The sequence below is a fragment of the Brassica napus genome, chromosome A8 (genome assembly GCF_020379485.1).
Source record: "Brassica napus cultivar Da-Ae chromosome A8, Da-Ae, whole genome shotgun sequence".
NCBI lineage: Eukaryota > Viridiplantae > Streptophyta > Magnoliopsida > Brassicales > Brassicaceae > Brassica > Brassica napus.
Genome location: NC_063441.1, coordinates 7049020 through 7071233, shown reverse-complemented (window position 1 = coordinate 7071233; position 22214 = coordinate 7049020). Strand labels below are relative to the sequence as shown.

The 22214-nt window shown below is 34.2% G+C and overlaps 1 protein-coding gene across 1 annotated transcript; it reads left to right on the top strand.

Annotated features, from left to right (window-relative positions):
- The first annotated feature begins 7367 nt into the window (after window positions 1-7367).
- LOC106418962 (50S ribosomal protein L21, chloroplastic) lies at window positions 7368-8798 on the top strand. Its single transcript, XM_013859696.3, has 5 exons — window positions 7368-7871; window positions 8005-8085; window positions 8158-8259; window positions 8341-8415; window positions 8571-8798. Exons 1-5 carry the CDS (start codon window positions 7593-7595, stop codon window positions 8643-8645), a joined length of 612 nt encoding a protein of 203 aa, XP_013715150.2. The 5' UTR covers window positions 7368-7592; the 3' UTR covers window positions 8646-8798.
- The last annotated feature ends 13416 nt before the right edge of the window (window positions 8799-22214 follow it).

The following is a 22214-nucleotide window of genomic DNA, read 5'->3' as shown; positions in this document are numbered from 1 at the left end:
TGAAAAAATACCTAGAAGAGTAGAAAACATAGATATATATATCGTAAAACACCTATATACCATGGATGAAAACGGGTCAAATCCAAGGTATATCACTATGTGCGGGAACACGTTGCACTGAAGGCATTGGAGGTGAAACATATTCCAGCATCATTACAGCTTGCTGATGTGTTCACTAAGTCGCTTGGGCATGAAGCTTTCTTCAAGTTGCACAATAAACTTGGCGTCTCCTTGCATCCTACGCCAAGTTTGAGGGGGGGGGGGTGTAATAGAGAGTTTGAGCCCATTACACTAGCTCATCCTCAGCCCAATGAAGTAACACGCGAAGCCCATCACCATACTACGACAAAACACAATACAGTCAGTCAAGACGTGTGTGTTGAAGGTACACGAGACAGGAGAGTGCACGGCTTGACTACAACGGTCTCCAAACCAGCTCATCATATTGTCACTACCAATAGATTCGATGTGCTCCAATCATGTGTTAGGGCATGCTAGATATAAGGATGAGAGCTCTGTATAAATAGGAGACTACGTTGTATCTTTGTCATTGTGTTGAATAAGACAAATCTCATTCAGTAAAGTTATTTCTATCTCCAAAACCTTGTGTTTCACATGGTATCAGAGCTTCAGTCGATTTTCATGGGTTCCCTATTCTATTCTAGCTTCCGCACACTCTATCTAAGCCATCTCAAGACAATCTGCTTGTTCGTGCGTGAATCCAAAGAAAAGGAAGAGACTTTCTCCAATGGTGACGCAGATCTGTGTTGATATGACAGTGAAGTTTACGGTCCAAACTCTACTCTTTCCACCTGGGTCGTTTGATAAGAAAAACCAGAAGCAGATAGTCCAATCGAAGAAGAAGACGAAGTTAGGCTCCAACAAGTCAACTTGTTATTGGGCCTTCCAGATAAAAGCCCATCTGCAAGGAAAAAAAATATGGAAACGGAAACACGAAGAGAAGAAGCGCTTGTGGGAACAAAAGCAGGGGAAGCTCAATTGTCTCTTCATCAACGCATATCTTCTGGTATGTTATGAATGAGTTAGTGCTATAGGCTTGGAATCTGGAAGGAGAATGAATAGGCTAGTTACGGGTTTGATAATGATGAGATAAATGGCAACAAGTTTTGTTTTTTGCTGAATGCACACACGATGTTTGGTTAAATGTCCAAGAGGAAAAAAAAAGATTGTGAAAATGAGAAGTTTTGGTGGCAGATGAATAGGAAATAAAGAGTTGGGTTTAGGCTGTTGTAGGATGGATATTCTCTTTGGCCGTGAGATAGCTTAGTCCAGTTAGGAGGATAAGAAGAAAAAAAATCCCCAACTTGTTGTGAGACAAATAGGTCAAAGAACCTGAAGGTGTTCTCACACTTATGTCTATTCTCCAAGCTAGATAGAGTCATCAACCTACTTGCTAATGATCTCAGACTACTTGCTCCTGATCCTTCCAAAGCTTCACTCATTTGCATCTTCAAACTTGGCTTCTTGTTTGCACCCGACGCCAAGTTTGCGGGGGAGTATTGAAGCCAAAACTAAAGCCTAAGTTTATGATCCATTAGAAGCTTTTGTAACCCATGTAACTAGGGTTTCTAGATTCATATATATGTTGTTATGTGCTTGGATGAATGTAACCTTGGCTGCCATTGTAGCAGCCTCTCCTTCAGTTAATGATATATCTATTTAATTTCTTGTGTTCTTGGTGACAAAACTAAAGCTTTTCCTTTTCTCTAGTTTCACAATAAAGCTCAATGAGCTATCTTTCATTTCAATAAAGTTAGAATCTTTCTTAGTTCACAAATGTTATCATGGTATCAGAGCTTCAGTCGATTTTCATGGTTTCCTATTCTCTTCTAGCTTCCACACACTCTATCTAAGCCATCTCAAGACAATCTGCCTGTTCGTGCGCGAATCCAAAGAAAAGGAAGAGACTTTCTGCAATGGTGCTGCAGATCTGTGTTGATATGACAGTGAAGTTTACGGTCCAAACTCTACTCTTTCCACCAGGGTCGCTTGATAAGAAAAACCAGAAGCAGATAGTCCAATCGAAGAAGAAGACGAAGTTGGGCTCCAGCAAGTCAACTTGTTATTGGGCCTTCCAGATAAAAGCCCATCTGCAAGAAAAAAAAATATGGAAACGCAAACACGAAGAGAAGAAGCGCTTGTGGGAACAAAAGCAGGGGAAGCTCCTTCTTGTCTCTTCATCAACGCATATCTTCTGGTATGTTATGAATGAGTTAATGCTATAGGCTTGGAATCTGGAAAGAGAATGAATAGGCTAGTTATGGGTTTGATAATGATGAGATAAATGGCAACAAGTTTTGTTTTTTGATGAATGCACACACGATGTATGGGGAAAAAGTGCCAATTTCGACCCCAACAATTTCAGTCGTGCCAAATACGACCCGAACAATTGATCAGTGCCAAATACGACCTGAATTCAATTATAATTCAAAAAAACTACCTGAACTTCTAAAAACGTGCCTAAATATACATTGACTCTTACAGAAGTTAGTCAACCGTTAACAAGATAAAACGACGTCGTTTTGATATATGAGAAAAAGTGCCAATTTCGATCCCAACACTCTCAGTCGTGCCAAATAAGACCCAAACAATGGTCAGTGCCAAAAACGACCTCAACTCAATTATAGTTTAAGAAAAATACCCAAACTTTTTAAAACGTGCCTAAATCTACATTGACTCTAACAGAAGTTAGTCAACCGTTAACAAGATGAGACAACATCGTTTTGATATATATATATATATATTTTTTATTTAAATATGTTCATTTCGGGACTCAAACCCGTGCCAGGATATCCTTTTAAAGGGGCACACTAATAGCTAAACTAAAGTAATTTTTTTTAAATATTATTACAAATTGAAATTTCCCATTATATAAACTACTATTCTTCTTCATCTAATCCAATTTAAAACTTTGGTGATTATTTTATATATTCTAGTTATTGTTTAATATGTCTATATTTTGTACAACATATCTTAGTGAAAGAAAGGTAAAAGACCTCTTAACATTTTTGAACAAAATATCAAAATATGTAATATTAACTTTGAAAATAAAAAAAATTCAACTTAAGTTTAAAAATTACAAATAATTTATATAAGAAAATTTTATAAATAATATTTAAGATCGTATAATAATTAATATTTTATTATTTATATTTTAGTAAGATATAAGTTTATTAAAGATATGATAAATAAAAAACATGTTAATGTATTTATATAAATCAGAAAAAATTGTCACCAAAATTTTAAATTGGATAAGATGAAGAATAATAGTAGTTTATATAATTTCAAATTTGTAATAGTATTTCAAAAAATTACTTTTATTTAGTTGCTAGTGTGCCCATTTAAAAGGGTATCACAACACAGTTTGAGTTCCGGAATGAACATATTTTTTTAAATATATATATATATATATATATATCAAAACAGTGTCGTCTTATCTTGTTAACGGTTGACTAACTTCTATTAGAGTCAATGTAGATTTATGAACGTTTTAAGAAGTTCAGGTAATTTTTCTTAAATTATAATTAAGTTGAGGTCGGTTTTGGCACTGACCATTTGTTCGGGTCTTATTTGGCACGACTGAGAGTGTTGAGGTCGAAATTGGCACTTTTCCACGTATATCAAAACGACGTCATTTTATCTTGTTAACAGTTGACTAACTTTTGTTAGAGTCAATGTATATTTATGCACGTTTTAAGAAGTTCGGGTAGTTTTTTTGAATTACAATTGAGTTGAGGTCGTATTTGGCACTGATCAATTGTTCGGGTCGTATTTGGCACGACTGAAATTGTTGGGGACGAATTTGGCACTGATCAATTGTTCCCCGATGTTTGGTTAAACATCAAAGAGGAAAAAAAAATTGTGAAAATGAGAAGTTTTAGTGGCAGATAAATAGGAAATATAGAGTTGTGTTTAGGCTGTTGTAGGATGGATAATCTCTTTGGCCGTGAGATAGCTTAGTCCAGTTAGGAGAATAAGAAAAAAAAAAAACCCAACTTGTTGTGAGACAAATAGGTCAAAGAACCTGAAGATGTTCTCACACTTATGTCTATTCTCCAAGCTAGATAGAGTCATCAACCTACTTGCTAATGATCTCAGACTAGTTGCTCCTGATCCTTTCAAAGATTCACTCATTTGCATCTTCAAACTTGGCTTCTTGTTTGCACCCGACGCCAAGTTTGCAGGGGAGTATTGAAGCCCAAACTAAAGCCTAAGTTTATGATCCATTAGAAGCTTTTGTAACCCATGTAACTAGGGTTTCTAGATTCATATATATGTTGTTATGTGTTTTGATGAATGTAACCTTTGCTTCCATTGTAGCAGCCTCTCCTTCACTTAATGAAGTATCTATTTAATTTCTTGTGTTCTTGGTGACAAAACTAAAGCTTTTCCTTTTTTCTAGTTTCACAATAAAGCTCAATGAGCTATCTTTCATTTCAATAAAGTTAGAATCTTTCTTAGTTCACAAATGTTATCATGGTATCAGAGCCATCTCAAGACAATGAATTCTTGTTTGCTCGGTTCTGCACTTCTGCTACAGCCAGCCAGAGAGAAAAAAAGAACTATATCAGATCGGGTTTTGGTTTTCCAGATTTTAAAAATCGGTTCGGTTCTGGTCTAATTTGATTGCGGTTTATTTCCTACATGATGCGAATTTGAAGATAAGGTTGCACTGGTAATTTGACGTAAAAGGGTTACACTGGTAATTTAATAGTAAGTGGATAGGATAACACTGCCGATTTATTCTCTCTCGAGCTTCATCTTAGTTCGGACTCTCCTCTGAGCTTAGAGCTATCGGCGAAAAACATGGCTAGACCTACAATTGGGTTTCTTTCTACTTCCGCTGCGTCTACGTCTCGACCCGCGTTCCCCGCCGCTCCGAAATTCGCCGAATCAGCCGTCGTGGCTGAACCGGAGACTACCGATATTGAAGCTGTGGTGGTCTCAGAGGATAAGCCTAAACGAGAAGAGATCTTCGCCGAATATGCCCACTCTCGACACCTTCTCTAACTGATCTGATCTACTCATCTCCTCTACTAAAAAAAGAAATCTACGGTTGTCTTTATCAACAGTTGTTAGGAAACCAAACAGATCATCATCATCACGAATAATTTGCTGTTCTTCAGATCCATACACCATCAGCATGCACTTCAATGCCATTTTTACCTTACTTTCATCCAACGCAAACTTTTTATACAACTTTTCTTCTAGCATTGCCAAACTTATATCCTCCACTGTTGTCTTCAAGGTTACACAAGAGATCTCTCCTTTGAATTTGAAATAGACGCTCACATATTTCATCATTGTATCCTGCAAGAACAAAATAAAAAAGTTTTAGTTATACCGGTAGTTCTTAGTTCTACCGACTTGTCAACAGTTTTACCAAGTTTTACCTACTCTACAACAATTATCAGTTCTACTTATTATACCTAGTAATACAAAGTAATGCTTAATGCTTAAACAAGAACTCAAATGTATGTACGATTGATTGATCGGAGAGATCTCCGTGCAAAGCTACTCACAATTAAGATAATTCACGCACCCCAATGCATAACAATTTCATATATACATCAACCAAATCATCCCAGAATCAATGCTGTTTCAACACTTTCAATTACAAACCCTAAATCAATTTCTATCTTGCAGCTCGCTAAGGAAAGAATAACTAACCTGCATTACGACCTATCCGAAAGAATGCTAGTCGGTGGAAACCTTGCGGTCTGACGGCGTCACCGGAGTAGCTATCGACGTGGACAACAGAGTTGCTGTGAGGGAGCTGCGAACCAGAGACAATAACGAGCTTCTCGGGTGAGAGCTGTAGAGGAGCTTTCCTCCTCGAGCGCCGGGATTTTATTTTCTTTTAATTTTAAATTTTCTTTTTCCAGAAATCTAATTGAATTGATTCGGTTTCAATTGAATTGAATTAATGACAAACCTGTCGACCGAAACCCACACCAAACCCAGACCAAAACCCAGACCGAAATCCCCCCCCCCCCCCCCCCCCAAAATTCGAATTTTTTTTTTCTTTTTGTTTTTTATTTTTTTCCACCTTCCAAGGGTATTTCCGTCATTTCACGCCCACTTAATAAAAAAGGGGCATAGGCAATTATGGAGCCCGTAGGAGATTATGCTTTGTGCGGTTGGGGGCACCAGAGGTAATGACTCCATCGCGTCCCTGATTCACACCACTCCTTCTCCACGGCCGCAACGGCCTCTCAGAAACGAAATGCGTTTCTTTGTCACTATATTTTTTAGACTTCGTTATAATTTGTTAATCATATAAAAAAGTTTAGGTTTAATATAATTTTCCTAGCAAATTGACATTGGACTAACTAATTTTTCAATTGATTCTAATCATGCCACATCAGCGAAATTATGTTCTAATTAAACGCCACCTCAGCAAGTGTACTTTGCAAAAATATTACAAAATATAAGGTTATTATTTTTTAAATGATTCTCAATTAATATATAGGGGATGTGATGGTCAAATTAAATTAATTATATTGTCAACATAACGGATTGGGTAAGATTTTACGAAATTAATGGGTTAATAAATGTGTAAAATTAATGTGTTTAGATAAGTGGCATACCATTGTCATTATTTAGGAAAACTAAGGCTCAAATTTCTCAAATTTTATTTGTACTCTTGTTTTAATAGTTTAGATGTAAACAAAAGCTTTAAAAAATTTTTATAAATAGTCTTAAGCATAATTTTGATTTTCAAAAAGAAATTTCAAAAGAATAAAAATATTTATTTTTGAAAAAAATAATAAAAAATATTAAAAAAAATTCGAATTTGAAAAAATATAATCCGAAAATATAAAAAAAACAATTTTTTATTTTTTATTTATTATATATAGAGAGAGAGATCAATGATATAAAAGTCTTTCGCCGCTTAATAAAACAAATATTTTTGAAAATGTATCTTTAATGGTGGTAAAGATGAATAATGGTATCATGAAAGCGGTAAACATGAAATTCCTCGTTTCAGTAGTCACATTGTCCAAAATACACAATCTTTCAATGTTAACTGTTTTTAAATAGTTACGTGACTGAAAAATACAACCTTTCAACAATTAGTTGTTTTAAAAAGATAGATGACTGAAAAGACACACACTAATTAAAATTGCTATTATAAAAGTATTTAGGCATTATATAATAGTTTAAATCACTTGCAATCAGAGAAAAAAAAAGCTATATGTAATGAAGGGTAAAAATGTAATCAGTCAGTATTTCGAATTAAAAATAATTCAAAAAGAAAATAATATTTAGGAAGGTCCTTGAGAGATTGGACTTCAAGAGATAGGGGTAAGAGAGGCGTTGTCTCATATCAGATCGGGTTTTGGTTTTTCAGATTTTCAAAATCGGTTCGGTTCTGGTCTAATTTGATTGCAGTTTATTTCCTACATGATGCGAATTTGAGATAAGGTTGCACTGGTAATTTGACGTAAAAGGGTTAGACTGGTAATTTAATAGTAAGTGGATAGGATAACACTGCTGATTTATTCTCTCTCGAGCTTCTTCTTAGTTCGGACTCTCCTCTGAGCTTAGAGCTATCGGCGAAAAACAACATGGCTTCTCCCTCAGCGACGCTTTCTCTGTGCTCTGCTTTCTCTGCTCATTGCAGTGTCGCTCCACCGCGCTCCCTCTCTAAGCCTTCATTGAGTCTGGCTAGACCTGCAATTGGGTTTCTTTCTACTTCCGCTGCGTCTACGTCTCGACCCGCGTTCCCCGCCGCTCCGAAATTCGCCGAATCAGCCGTCGTGGCTGAACCGGAGACTACCGATATTGAAGCTGTGGTGGTCTCAGAGGATAAGCCTAAACGAGAAGAGATCTTCGCCGTTGTTATGGTTAGCTACTGAATTAGCAATTCCTATTTTTTGTTTGATTTAGTTAGACTTATTCAGGAGACTCTGTGAGTTAGGTTTGTGTTTTAAAAGCCTTTTGTGTAATGAAATTTACATTCTCTCATTGATTCAACAGGTTGGTGGACGCCAATACATTGTTTTCCCAGGGAGATATCTCTACACTCAGCGGCTCAAAGATGCTAATGTTGATGATCAGGTATAGGAACACATTTTGTCTATGTTAACAGTGTCGTTTGCGGTCTGAAACTTTTTCATCTCTCTTGTGCAGATTGTTTTGAACAAAGTGTTGCTTGTCGGCACAAAGACACATACTTACATCGGCAAACCGGTTGTTACCAATGCTACTGTGCATGCTGTTGTGGAAAATCAAGTAAAATCAATACCAAGTATTTCTTGAGTTTAAGTGGTGTCTTTTCAACCGCTAACTTGCAATGTCTTTGTGTTGCTGCAGGGTCTGAATGATAAAGTAGTCGTCTTCAAGTACAAGCCCAAGAAGAAATACCGCAGAAATATCGGTCACCGACAGGTATTCACTGCTCTCTGTTGTTCAAAGTCATCTTTTCCTTTAGCTAGATATAATTTAATCCGCACATACTAGTATCAGTTAGTTCGTATGATTTGGTACACATAGAACTGTAAATAATAACAATTGCATTGTGATTTTTTGTCTTGGTAATGCAGCCAAATACGAGGATTAGGATTACAGGAATCACAGGGTACGAAGAGTATCCAGCGTCACCCAACGTTGCTGTTTAAATGTCTAGAGAAGTATAGGATCTTTGAAAAAAAAAAATATGCTTCTTGAATGTTCAATTTTCTGATCTTTTCTATGTACTTCTGAAAGACCAGACCATTTCATTTGTGTTGAGTATGTTAAGATGCAGTATTAATATATACTCACTTTTGCCATTTCTTATCCCATATTTCAAGTCTCCATCTATCCGTCTAGACGTATTGAATATATCATAGAGTTGTGAGTTGATACTTGATACAGTCACTACAGCGTGTCCTCAGATCATAGAAGAATATTCCTTAAGAGCGGAAATAGAGTTCCTAACCTAAAGAATGGTCCTCTCTAAACTTGATAAAGGGGTATCTTATACCCTAACGTCACCATCAAAATATCTTCTGTGTTACAATCACTCATGAAGCAATGGTAATCAAGACTGGATCTAAGGAACTGGTGAACCACAATGGGGTACAGACTCAAACTGGGAAGAATTTGGAATTCTTCTCCTAAACCTAAAGGACAAAATCTTACAACAAAAGACAACACAAAGTACTTGAAGAAAATCTGAAGGACAAAATCTTATTGTGTGAGGTATATGAGATTTGTGGCTTTGTGGTTAACATTTTTGTGTGGTTGTTCCATATTGGATTATGTTGATATTCTTTTTATGATTATGATCAGATTAAACATGAAACTTACTAAGGAAAATCCGGGCGATAAGTTTTATGGAGAATGGGACTTCGCAATATGAGAACATAGTGTTGTATCAATTGGAAATTTCAGGACTTGATTATGTATTTCAACTAGAAGAATTTGTTGGTCCAAAAGGAAAAAATATTCAATTAGAAAGAGTTTCAATATAAGCGCTGTTGTTGATCTGAAGAGGCTTGACAATGCTAGAAAGGTTAAAATATCCTTAGTGTGAGTCTAGCAAATCCAGTGTATGGTTATCAAGTCACACACCGCTTATGAGATGAAGAATGCTCTTGAAACGACAACATTTCAGATCAAATATCTAACAAACAGGTTGTCTCAGACCAAAGTTTTGTACCTTCAGTATGGAGGATGATAAGAACATGAATGTCTTTAACAAGCTGGTTTCAGATCTCTCAATTTTAGACATAGATTTGAGTGAAGAGGATCATGTTGTTATCTTGTTGAACAATTTTCCTAAGAAATTTGAGCCAATGATCCATACAGCGAAGTACGATAATCTCATAGGAGCTGGATCTCAAAATGAAAAGAAAATTATCTAACTAAAGCAGTAATGCCCGCAATTTTGCGGGTTTGAATGTTTTGTACCAATATATTTATTATCATTTGTCAAATTAAGATATTTTTTCATCATCAAAAATTGTATATGTGTTTACTATTAAATATTTTTAAAGAATAATTATTTTTTTTAAATGATTATGACTATTTTAAATATTCTGTTGATATTTTGTATTGAAATGTTTTACTAAAATTAGTTATATATAATATTCATAATTCAGTTTTTAATAAAAATGAGTTTTGAAGGTATGTAGTTTTGAAACATTTGATTTTTAAATAATTTATAGCTAAAGTCATATGTCTTTAAAAGATAAAACAATATGATTGTTACATATTTTCTATATATTCATATTCAAATACATAGGAATATAAAACTACTATATCAATTATATAAATTACTTTTGAAATATATTATATAGTTTATAAATACTTAAGTAATAAAATGATTTTATGAGCATTACATATATTTTATATAAATCACATATTTAATTACCATAAATTATATCATGAAATATATTTATATCGTTTGGATACTGATAAAAATTGGTTCTAGAAGTGATTTTTTTACTCATAAAATAAATAAAACAGAAAATCTATTAACAAATCAAATTATAATAGTTTTTCTAAAACTCAAAGACACCTAAGAAAAAATTAATTAAGTGAGTTCTTATTTAATATAAAATAAATTTTCAAAATAAATTTTATAAATTAATATATAAGCTTCTATAAATGACTTAGAACCTCTTATAATAATTTTAAACATCTGATAAGCCAATATAAAAATTTTATAAATTTATTTATAATTTAACAAATAATTTATAAAGCATGCATGGAATTTATTAGATATTAATAGTTATTATGATACTTTATATACAAATATAAGACTTTCTATACGAATATAAAATCATTATATCAATTCAAATAAATATTTTTGTTTCTTATTTTATGTAATTTATAAATATATAAAAAAATTGATCACATTATTACTCTTTCATAGTTTCAACAATTAGTTAACATAAATAATTATTTCTAAAATTATGTAGATTATTTGGAAAGTGTTAATTGAATTATCCTTTCCTTTTAGATATAATTATAATAAATACAATTAAAAATCATCGGCAAATCAAATTATAATAATTTGAAGAGTTCATTTATGATCGACACATATTAAAAAATCACTAATGTGATTTCTCAATCAATATATAGTAGGTTTATATTTTTATAAATAATTTATAACATTTTATAAATTATTTTAAAATTCTGATAAATTTATTCTTTAAACAACGATAAATAATTTAAAAATAATATTAATAAAAATGTTTAGATTTTGTAATATTTAAAATAGTTATTATATAATTATATTCGAATACAATTCATCAAGTAGAGTATAAAACTATTATAATTATCCTATATAAAATTTTGTTCATTATATTTTATAGTTTATAAATATTAAAAGTAATAAATAAAACATTATTGATCTTTCTATAATTTCAAGAATTAGTTTTCATAAATTATTATTTGTAATATTATTTAGATTATATGGCAAGTGATGTTAAATGATTTTAGACTTACCTTAAATTTTTAGATCTAAATTAAATAAACAAAAATTAAGAACAATCGACCAATCTAATTATAACAATTTTTTGAAACTTCACCTATGAGCGACACGTCACGAGAAATAACTAAAGTGACTTCTCATTTAATATATAGGGGGATTAACCCTCAGGTCTAGTTATCAATTTTATTAATTCTTTTACTACACTTCATCATTATTCTACCATTAAGCGAATTAAACCGAATAAAATATAGAAAATTTTAACAAAATAAATTCAAAAGAAACACATGTTAAATTAAAGGATAAAAAAGTCAACTAAACCGAAAACACAATATAAAATACATGGATCCCAAAACACTAAACCATCTAAGATATCCAACCAACTACATTGTCGCATTCATTTGGAAAGTAGTAAACGCATTCCTGCATCCAAACAGCGATATAATAAGGACGCCTGAAGAAGTTATTTCGACTCATACTGAGTGTTTAGGAACTGCGACATAATTTCACACTAAAAAAGATCAAGAAACTATTAGTTTATTATAGATATATTATATATGGTTTAGTTTTACAATTGACTTAGTCTAATAACTGGTTTGTTCCGGATAACAATTAATATGTATATATTGTGATCAACACACACTTTAGTGAATAACAAAAATATTTTTCTTGTTTCCTCTTCTCTCTCATCACGTTCCTCTTCTGTATTCCATTAAAGAAGAAACCTCCATTTCTGTTCACCTCTAAATTTCTATTATTGTATCAGAGCATTGAGCTCAAGCTCAACATCGTCTCCTTCTCGTCATTTCGAGCTCCGTTTTGACCTTTTTCGATCTTTGTTCTTTCGTTTCGAGTTTTCATCGTCATGATGGTTGTCAATCTCCGTCCTTCTCGCCGTTCTGGTCATTTCACACGTGCTGGTAGCTCGAATCCGCTCCCTGGTAGCTCCTCTTCTCCTCATGAAGCAGTTGTAGCTCCAACGTTACCGGATCCTTTTGCTCTTTCTGCCATGATGAGCCCAGACAGCGTTCATTCTCCACTGTTTCTCCATAGTGTTGATCATCCAGGTTTGATGATTGTTTCCGTTCAGCTGGATGGATTGAACTATACTCAGTGGTGCTCTGTGATGAAGATCGCCCTTGATGCGAAGAACAAAATCGCCTTTGTTGACGGTTCACTGCCTCGCCCTGATTCAGGTAATCATCCTTTTCGGGTCTGGTCTCGTCGTAATAGCATGGTTAAATCTTGGCTTCTCAGCTCAGTTTCTAAGCAGATCTATGGTAGTATATTTTCTTTTGATGATGCCACTGAAATATGGACTGATCTTCACAATCGCTTTCACAAGACAAACCTTCCATGCACATTTCAGTTGATCCAACAGATTCAGGATCTCCCTCAAGGCTCTCTGGATCTATCTAGTTATTATACTACCCTCAAGACCCTTTGGGATAACCTTGATGGCACTGAATCTCCTGAAATGTGTTTATGCTGTAACAGACCTAGTTGTCTCACAACCAACGTGAAGCTAAAGTTGAGCGAAGCAGAACCATCAAATTTTTGGTCGGTTTGAATGAGAAATACTCGATCATTCGTAGCCAAAATCATTATGCGCAAGCTTCTTCCTGATCTTGCTGAAATCTGCAACATTCTGGATCAGGACGATAGCCAACGTCAGTTTAACTCAGTGATCGCTCCACATGCCTTCCAAGTTAGTCAAGATTCCACTCAATCCTCTGTTTGTCTAGATCTCCTAACCCAGTTCAGTCTGGTGTATTCCCGGTGATTCTAGCATTAATCAACAAGGTGTGATGAATGTTTCCAAAGGAAGCCTGGAGCAGTCTGTTCTCATTGTGGCAACACTGGTCATGTTTTTGATCATTGTTATAAGTTACATGGGTATACGGTTGGTTGGAAGAAAGGGAAATGGAACACTGACAAGTCATCACAGTCGAAGCCTCCTGCTGTTTTAGCTACCGTTGCTGTTCAAGAACCTTCTCACAATGTCTTTGGCTTGGACAATCTTGTTGGGAAACTGAACCAAGATCAAATTCAAGATTTCATTGCCTACTTCAGTTCTCAGCTTTAGACTTCGTCTAACCTTGTGTCTTCATCTTCCCCTGCTTCTCAACACATTGATCACTCTGGTATCTCTTTCTCTTCCTCAACGTTCAGTTTTGTTGAAATTTTTAGTGTTACCCACTGTGTTACTGATATGCACACATTGATTGTGGACTCTAGTTCTGCTCACCATGTTTCACACAATCTTGATGCTTTCATTAAACTTGATACTTCTGTTCAGCATTTTGTGAATCTACCTAATGGTTCTACATTCAAAGTTGGTGGAATTGGTCAGATTGTTATCAATGCTACATTAACTCTATAGAATGTTCTGTTTATCCCAAAATTCAGACTAAATCTACTGAGTGTCAGTTCCTTGACTTCTGATATTGGTGCTCAAGTGGTCTTTGAATTTGGTTCTTTTCAAATACAAGATCCTATCAAGGGATGGATGATTGGAAGCGGTAGACGCATTGCCAACTTGTACGTCCTGGATCTGGCTGCTTCGAGTTCTGTTATCTCTACTTATGCTTCTTCATTTGCTAATAATGTAGTTGATGCATCTGTTTGGCATCAACGTTTTGGCCATAGTTCTTTTGAGCGAATATAACTACTTTCTGATGTACTTGGATTTTCAAAGGCAAAGATTAAAGGATTCATGAACTGTGATATTCATCATCGTGCTAAACAAAAGAAGCTCTCTTTTAGTTTCACTACTTTCTGATGTACGACAGTTTTTGATTACGTAAGGCACTTAAAAGCTTAGTACTCTCAGCTCCTAGATATCACAGTCCCCAGTTCACCTTGGCTGGTTTTCCCATCAAGAGTATCTTATCCAAGTCCTTGGATCCACTGTTGAGCATCCTGATATGTTTGCGATTCTCAGCCAAATCACGTTCCAGCATTCTTGATCTCTCTTGTTCACCAGTAGCAACTTCTCTCAGATTGCTAACCTCCTTCTCCAGAGACTCATTCTTCTCATGTACAACAACAATTTCTTCAGCAAGATCATCATACTGCTCATGGCTCTGCACCAGATCGTGTTGCAACCTCAGATTCTCATTCTTGAGATTCAACCACTTGTTGAGCATCACGTGATAATCTTCAGAGTCTGTATCAATGTCTGAATCCGAGGATTCAACTGGATTCCTCCTTGCGTGCACCAAATGCAACAAGATTCTTCATCACCTTTCCATCTTCTTCAGACTCTGAATCATCAGGCGACTGCAATGAAACACCTTTTCCCTTCTTTGAGTTTGGACATTCATGCCGTGTGTGTCCAACACCTCTGCACTCAGAACATTTAAGTTATCTCCGTTGTGCTAAAGGACAGTCAGCCTTTATATGACCAACACCTTCACACTCATAGCATCTAAGACGTTCTCTTCTTCTGCTATTGCCACGATCACCTCTCTGGCGACCATACTGATTCCTCCCACCAGAGGAATTCATCATCTTACCCAGATTCCTAACCAATATCCCCATGGCATCTTCAACATTCGAAGATCTATCTCCATCTTTGTCAACAGCAAGAGCTATACTCCTTGATGCACCACCTGACGTAGAGACTGAACTACTGTATGTATCCATCTCTTCTGCTTTCAGCATGCCCACAAGCTTATCAAACTTGAGCTCATTCGTGTTTGTGGTCATATTCAAGACCGGCTTGTGAGCTCCAAACTTCGTTGGAAGACAGCGTAGTAACTTCTTTACCAGCTTCTTCTCCATGTACTTCTTCCCAAGTACAAATGCTTCATGCACCATACCACCAAGTTTGGCACTAAAACTCGCCACAGAATCATTATCAGACCACCTGAGATTCTCAAACTGCGACCCAAGATGATCTAGACGTGTCCTCTTGATACTCTCATCTCCTTCAAACGAATTCAGAAGAATCTCCCACGGCTCTTTAGCCGAAGTACTCCCCTGAATCACCTGGAACTGTTCTGCTTCAACTGCTCCAAAAATCACCGACAACATCTTTGCATTAAACTTAGATGCATTGCGTTCTGCCTCTGACCAATCCTAATTTAGCTTAGGCTTCTTCCCATCTCATGTGACTATGGTAGGCTCCTCCCAACAAATCTACATAGTTGTCCAAGCATCTTCATTGATTCCTCGAATCATTTGCTTCATGTGAGCCTTCCAATGACTATACTGGTCCGCATTCAGCATGATCGCCTTCTGCACCGAAACAATCGTGTCCATCTTCACCTTCAGAATTACACCGATAACTTAGGTGCCCCGCTCTGATACCACTTGTTAGTGCAAGATGACACCACAATGTAGTAATGCAGAAGATAAATCAAGAGACAAATACACAAGCAAACACCAAAGCTTTTATTAGAATTTCCTTTAAACAATCTTTACAAAACCTTGTTTATTCAGCTTTACTCGTCTAGTGTTAACACTCTAACACACGACACTGAAGGATTCCTAAGCTACCCGCTTATGTCTCTCTACCGTCAAGTACTTCAGCCACTGCTTCAGCACGACCCCAAAACACTTCCAAGAGCTTCTCTCTCTCTATAAGATCAACCTCTGTGTCTCTGTCTCTTTATAGACGACTCATAGCTATCTTATATTATTCTCTACGTTCCTGAAACCCTAGTCTCCAAGGCAACATGGATATGGACATCTTCCATAACATTAAGTGCAACTTTCCTTTTCTTGGAATGCACTTATTCCTCTTCCTTTAAATCATAAACTTGCTCTTTAAGTTTATTCCTCTTTCTTTATCTCCAAGATACTCCCTTGCTCTCCAAGTCTACACGACTCCAGCTCAGCATCTTGACTCCACATGGTCTTCACCACTCAACACGACGTCTACTTCAGCAACTACGTCATCGACTACTTCAGGGCAGACATCTTACATCTTCAAACAAGACACTGTGTCTAACTCATCTGCTGTGTCTAAGTACCTGTCCATGTCTGATGCTGTTCGGGAAATGATGGTTCCGCAATCTATTACAGGACCTATAGTTAGACACTCAGGAAGCTTCTCCTTTGCACTATGATAACACTGCAGCTCTACATATCGCAAACAACTTCGTCTTTCACGAACGGACAAAACACATTGAGCGTGATTGTCACATTGTTCGCGAGTGGGTTAAGAAATGATATATTAGAAATCTTCATGTCAGGACAACAAATCAACTGGCTGATATCCTAACTAAGCCTCTCAATCCTTCTCCTTTCCGACATTTGATGAGCGATATGGAGTTCATTAACATATATGCTCCATGTTGAGGGGGAATATTGGTTTGTTATAGATATATTTTATACGGTTTAGTTGTACAATTGGCTTAGTCTAATAACCGGTTTGTTCCGGATAACAATTAACATGTATATAGTGTGATCAACACACACTTTATTGAATAACAGAAATATTCTTCTTGTTTCCTCTTCTCTCTCATCACGTTCCTCTTCCGTACTCCATTAAATAAGAAACCTCAATTTATGTTCACCTCTAAATTTCTATTAGAAACTGTGGATTTTGATAATTTTGTGCTATTCCAAATTTCTTTTGAATTAAATGCGAGAAAACCTTATCTCTGATCCACCAGGCCAGATTACCATTTCCAACTGAAACTCGAATGGTGGACAAAAGTAAGGAGCTGTAATTGATGGTATGTTCTCACCGTAACAAAATCTCACTATCCCAAGTAAATTCTGAAACAAGGGCCAGTGAGGGTATTCCCATATCCATCGGGGAAAAGGACCCTAAGAAATGAATTAGCTGACCGAATAGTGTCCAAAGATCCCACCAAAAATATGTCTCTTCCCTCACCCAATATGAATACTTGAAAGGATAATGCTAGTGGTCTCAATTTTTTTTTAAAAAAATGATGGAACGTCCAAGAAGTGCAGTGGGATTTGAAGTTTAAAGACCAGAATGATATATGTGAAATATAATTTCTACTGACTCATGCAACCTAAATAGATTCAGACCGAAATTTAACATACATATCTATTTCAACCCAAAAACAATGTTCCACGAGGATATACTCTACATTCCTAAACCGCCTTCTGATTTAGGATATCAAACTAGGTGACCGGTCCGCACCCTGTGCGGACATAAGAACATGATCGGTCCGTACCCTGTGTTCTCTCTCAGCCCGTACCTCACGAGAGGGAACACAATAACGTCAGTATGAAGAGGCAGATATTGTGTGTATGTATAATCGCAACGTCACAAAATATTTTGTGTGTTTACGAAGATACTTTCATTCAAAAAATGAAATAAATAGTGTATAGTTTTAGAAGTAACAGATTTTATATTATAATTAATTAGAATTGTATTGTATATGTTTCGTAATTCTTTATTTTAGGTGAATAATATTATTTTTCCATAAATAATAAACAAACATTTATGTAGACATATTAAAAGAAAATATAATAAAAATCAAAATATTATCCATAAATAATATAAATTATGAAGTACATTTCTCGATAAAGAAAGCAAATTCAATTAGAAACTTGCAAAAAATTAAATAAATTTTGTAAGCAATTTGACGGGTTAACATTATTTGATAGATTTATAAATTTCTAAATTTTATTGAACATGAAATAATATTAAATTGACATACTGTCATCGGTCACCTAACTCATCACAACCCATCTAACAAATACAAAAAATAAATAATTGCAACAGTTTATTCATTTTAAAATTTGTATTTGAAAAAAAAAAGTAGATTAAAATTACGTAACGTGACTGCGAAATATTCTGAAAAACTTGTTTGTAATCTAGATCTCGACTTAACTTTTGAAAGTGAAACTTTGCCTTGCATTTTGTAAGCATTTTATAAATTATTTTAAAATTATGATAAATTTATTCTTTAAACAACGATAAATAATTTAAAAATAATATTAATAAACATTTTTGGATTATGTAATATTTAAAATAGTTATTATATAATTATATTCAAACATAATTCATCAAGTAGAGTATAAAACTATTATAATTATCTTATATAAAATTTCGTTCATTGTATTTTATAGTTTATAAATATTAAAAGTAATAAATAAAACATTATTAATCTTTCTATAATACTTCCAAGGTAAAGTGAGTGGCAGAGTCGATGAAAGTGGGTGGCAGAGTCGATTCATCAAGTAGCATATAATACTTCCAAGGCAAAGTGGGTGGCATAGTCGATGAAAGATGAGGAGCCCTTGCGTCTAAACACAATTTTTTTAGCACACAAGCAGCATCGTCGTAATACCTTAATAGTATGAGAGAAGAGATTTGTGAATAATACTTTAAAGAATGAAAAGATAATGTTTGTATTTTAAGACCTTGGGTGTCTCATATATATATACAGTCGATTTATTTCTCATATTAATGATGCACAATATTTTGTACAATAAATAATGAAATCGTTTAAAGAAAGATATTAAATGTGTATTGTCAAAAAATGATTTGCATATTATATGATTTTCACTTGCGCAAGTAATCCATATTAGAAAGGTAAGTTATTAAAAACAAACAACCTAATTAGAAACATTAAAATATTTTGTAAGCAGTATAATAAATATGATATCAACATGCGCAAGTTTACCGTTTGAATAATAAGGAAAGTTTTTAATATTTGTCTTAATTCTAAATCTTGCCCAAGGGTAAACTAAATCGATAAAATTTAATGATTTCAACTTGCGCAAGTAATCCATATTGTGAATAAATGATTTGCATATTTAATGATTTCAACTTGCGCAAGTAATCTATATTAGAAAGATAAGTTATTAAAAACAAATTTTGTCAATAAGTTATTTGTATATTTAATGATTTCAACTTGCACAAGTAATCCATATTAGAAATGTAAGTTATTAAAAACAAACAATCTAATTAGTTGGGGTGGGTACTTTACCCGATATCTGAAGTGGCACCCGAACCTGATCCGAAAAACCCGAACTGAAATCCGAACCGAAGTAGCAAAATACCCGAACGGGTATTGAATAAGGAGAGAATGGATACCCGAACCCGAACGGATAATACCCGAACCCGAATGGATATCCAAAGATAACCGAACATATGTATAATTAACCTTATATTTTTAGTTTACATCTCTCATTTTATATAAAATATTTATATTGATACTACACATACTTTAAGTTCATATGATATACATACAATTACGAAAAAATGATTTGCTACTCACTTAAAATGCATGTCAAGTTTTTCTATTTAAAAAATTAACAAAAAGTTACATCCGAAATTAAAAAAAAATAACTAAATTAATGCATTTTTAGTTTTAAAATGTTATGTCCAAATCTATTAACTATTCAATCTATTAAAAATAAAAAATTAGTTAACTGAAAGTTATATTTTTAAATATAAGAAACTTGAGAAATGAAAATTTTAATTTTTTTTTCAAAATCTAAATATCCGAACCAGATCTGAAATAACCGAATCCGAACTAAAAATACCCGAACCCGACCCGAAGTACAGAAATACCCGAACGGGTTCTATACCTTTATACCGAAATACCCGAAAATCCGAAATACCAAACCTGAACCCGAACGGGTACCCAAGGCTAAACTAAATCGATAATTATTATCCCCTAGCTATATATGGGCTTAACGAAATCGACAATAGTTTTGGACTTGTCTACATAAGCGATTGATTAAAATAAATGAAAAAAAAAATCAAAAAAACCAGCCAATAGAATTATAACTTTTTTTCTGAGAAGCTTTATATGAGTGCCACCTCAGCCGAAATCACTAAAGGGACTTCTCTTTTAATGTATAGTAGGATATGCGATAAACTCAAATTCAACTATAAAAAGAGTATAAGTGTGAGATCCTAATCTTTTTAGTAGAGTTCTAAAATTACCAAGGTTACAACTGAATTATCACTATTTGAAATGGATGATGAGGAATTATTTATTCCACCGATTCTTTTTTTTTTACAATTTAACTTGAGTGAAATGGAATAATCATTTCATCAATTCCAAAAATAAAAGGTTGAAATACAAAAGGAATTATTCGAAAAAAATGAATGAGGAATGAATTGAGTGAATCTATTCCATTTTTCTTTATGTGTCCATTCATGTTATTTCATTAATTCTTAAACATATTTGCCAGTTACAACCTATCAAAGAGAACAACAAACATTACCACATCAGACTCGTGTCTTCGTGAGAATAAATGAAACATTTGCTTAGGACATCAGATTTTTATAAAACAATTAAGGGCATCATTTTAGACTAATCTTAAGTATAGACCAAGTGTATAAAATGATTAAAGAAACATTAGTTTATGCGATGAAAGCACTGTGGTTATCATAATTTAAAAAATTGGAAGTATGATACAAGCTTGAGTTTCTTAAATAACAAAATGAAAAGAGTTGCTAATTATTAGAAAACAGAATAGTTGGATCGGGTTTCGAAATGTTATTAAAGATAAAACAGACAAAACTGTACTTTTTTTTTTGAGTATTGGATAAGAAACATGGACTGATTTAATTATTTTATCTATAAATCCATTTTAAAAACTGATTTGTAAACATAAAATAATATTTTTGTAATTAATATTTTATTTGTTAGTTTAATTTATATTTTTCTACGCTATAGTATTATTTTTAATGTAGAAGTTTTTATAAAAAATTTAAGCCTTAAAGAAAAAAAAAACTTTTTGTGAAATGTTTTATATCGCTTATATCAGCTATAAAAGTTTCCCACGGCTTTGCATAACATGAATTAGGGGTGGGCGTTCGGGTACCCGTTCGGGTTCGGGTCGGGTATTTCGGATTTTCGGGTATTTCGGTATAGAGGTCTAGAACCCGTTCGGGTATTTCTGTACTTCGGGTCGGGTTCGGGTATTTTTAGTTCGGATTCGGTTAATTCGGATCGGGTTCGGATATTTAGATTTTGAAAAAAAAAATTAAAATTTTCATTTCTCAAGTTTGTTGTATTTAAAAATATAATTTTTAGTTAACTAATTTTCTATTTTTAAATGATTGAATGGTTAATAGATTTGGACATAACATTTTAAAACTAAAAAGGCATTAATTTAGTTTTTTTTATGTAAGTTTTTGTTAATTTTTGAAATAAAAAACTTGACATGCATTTTAAGTGATTAACAAATCATTTTTTCCGTAATTGTATGTATATCATATGAACTTAAAGTATGTGTAGTATCAATATAAATATTTTATATAAAATGAGAGATATAAACTAGAAATATATGGTTAATTAACATATGTTCGGTTATCTTCGGATATCCATTCGGGTTCGGGTATTATCCGTTCGGGTTCGAGTATCCAATCTCTCCTTATTCAATACCCGTTCGGGTATTTTGCTACTTCGGTTCGGATTTCGGTTCGGGTTTTTCGGATCGGGTTCGGGTGCCACTTCGGATATCGGGTAAAGTGCCCACCCCTAACATGAATGATTTGGCTAGAAAGAGTTTCACATCTTTTGGCCTTACTGCTGACCATTCGCCTACTAGTGCTCTTTATTCCGGTCAATGGCGTGGCAACATTATGTAAATGTCAAAGACTTCTACACTAGAATATTGTAGAGGCATGTTCTTTTTGTCGGCAGAGGCATGTTTTTTTTTGTCGGCAGAAACCAATGGCCTTCCCAGTTAAATGAAGAGAAACGCGTAGTCTTGTGATTCGCTTTATGGCATGACATCCAATCAACCCGTTTTAGTCAGATAAGTGATAACGATAGGTTTCGGTGCAATGATCTGTGAATAAATTAAAAGGGAA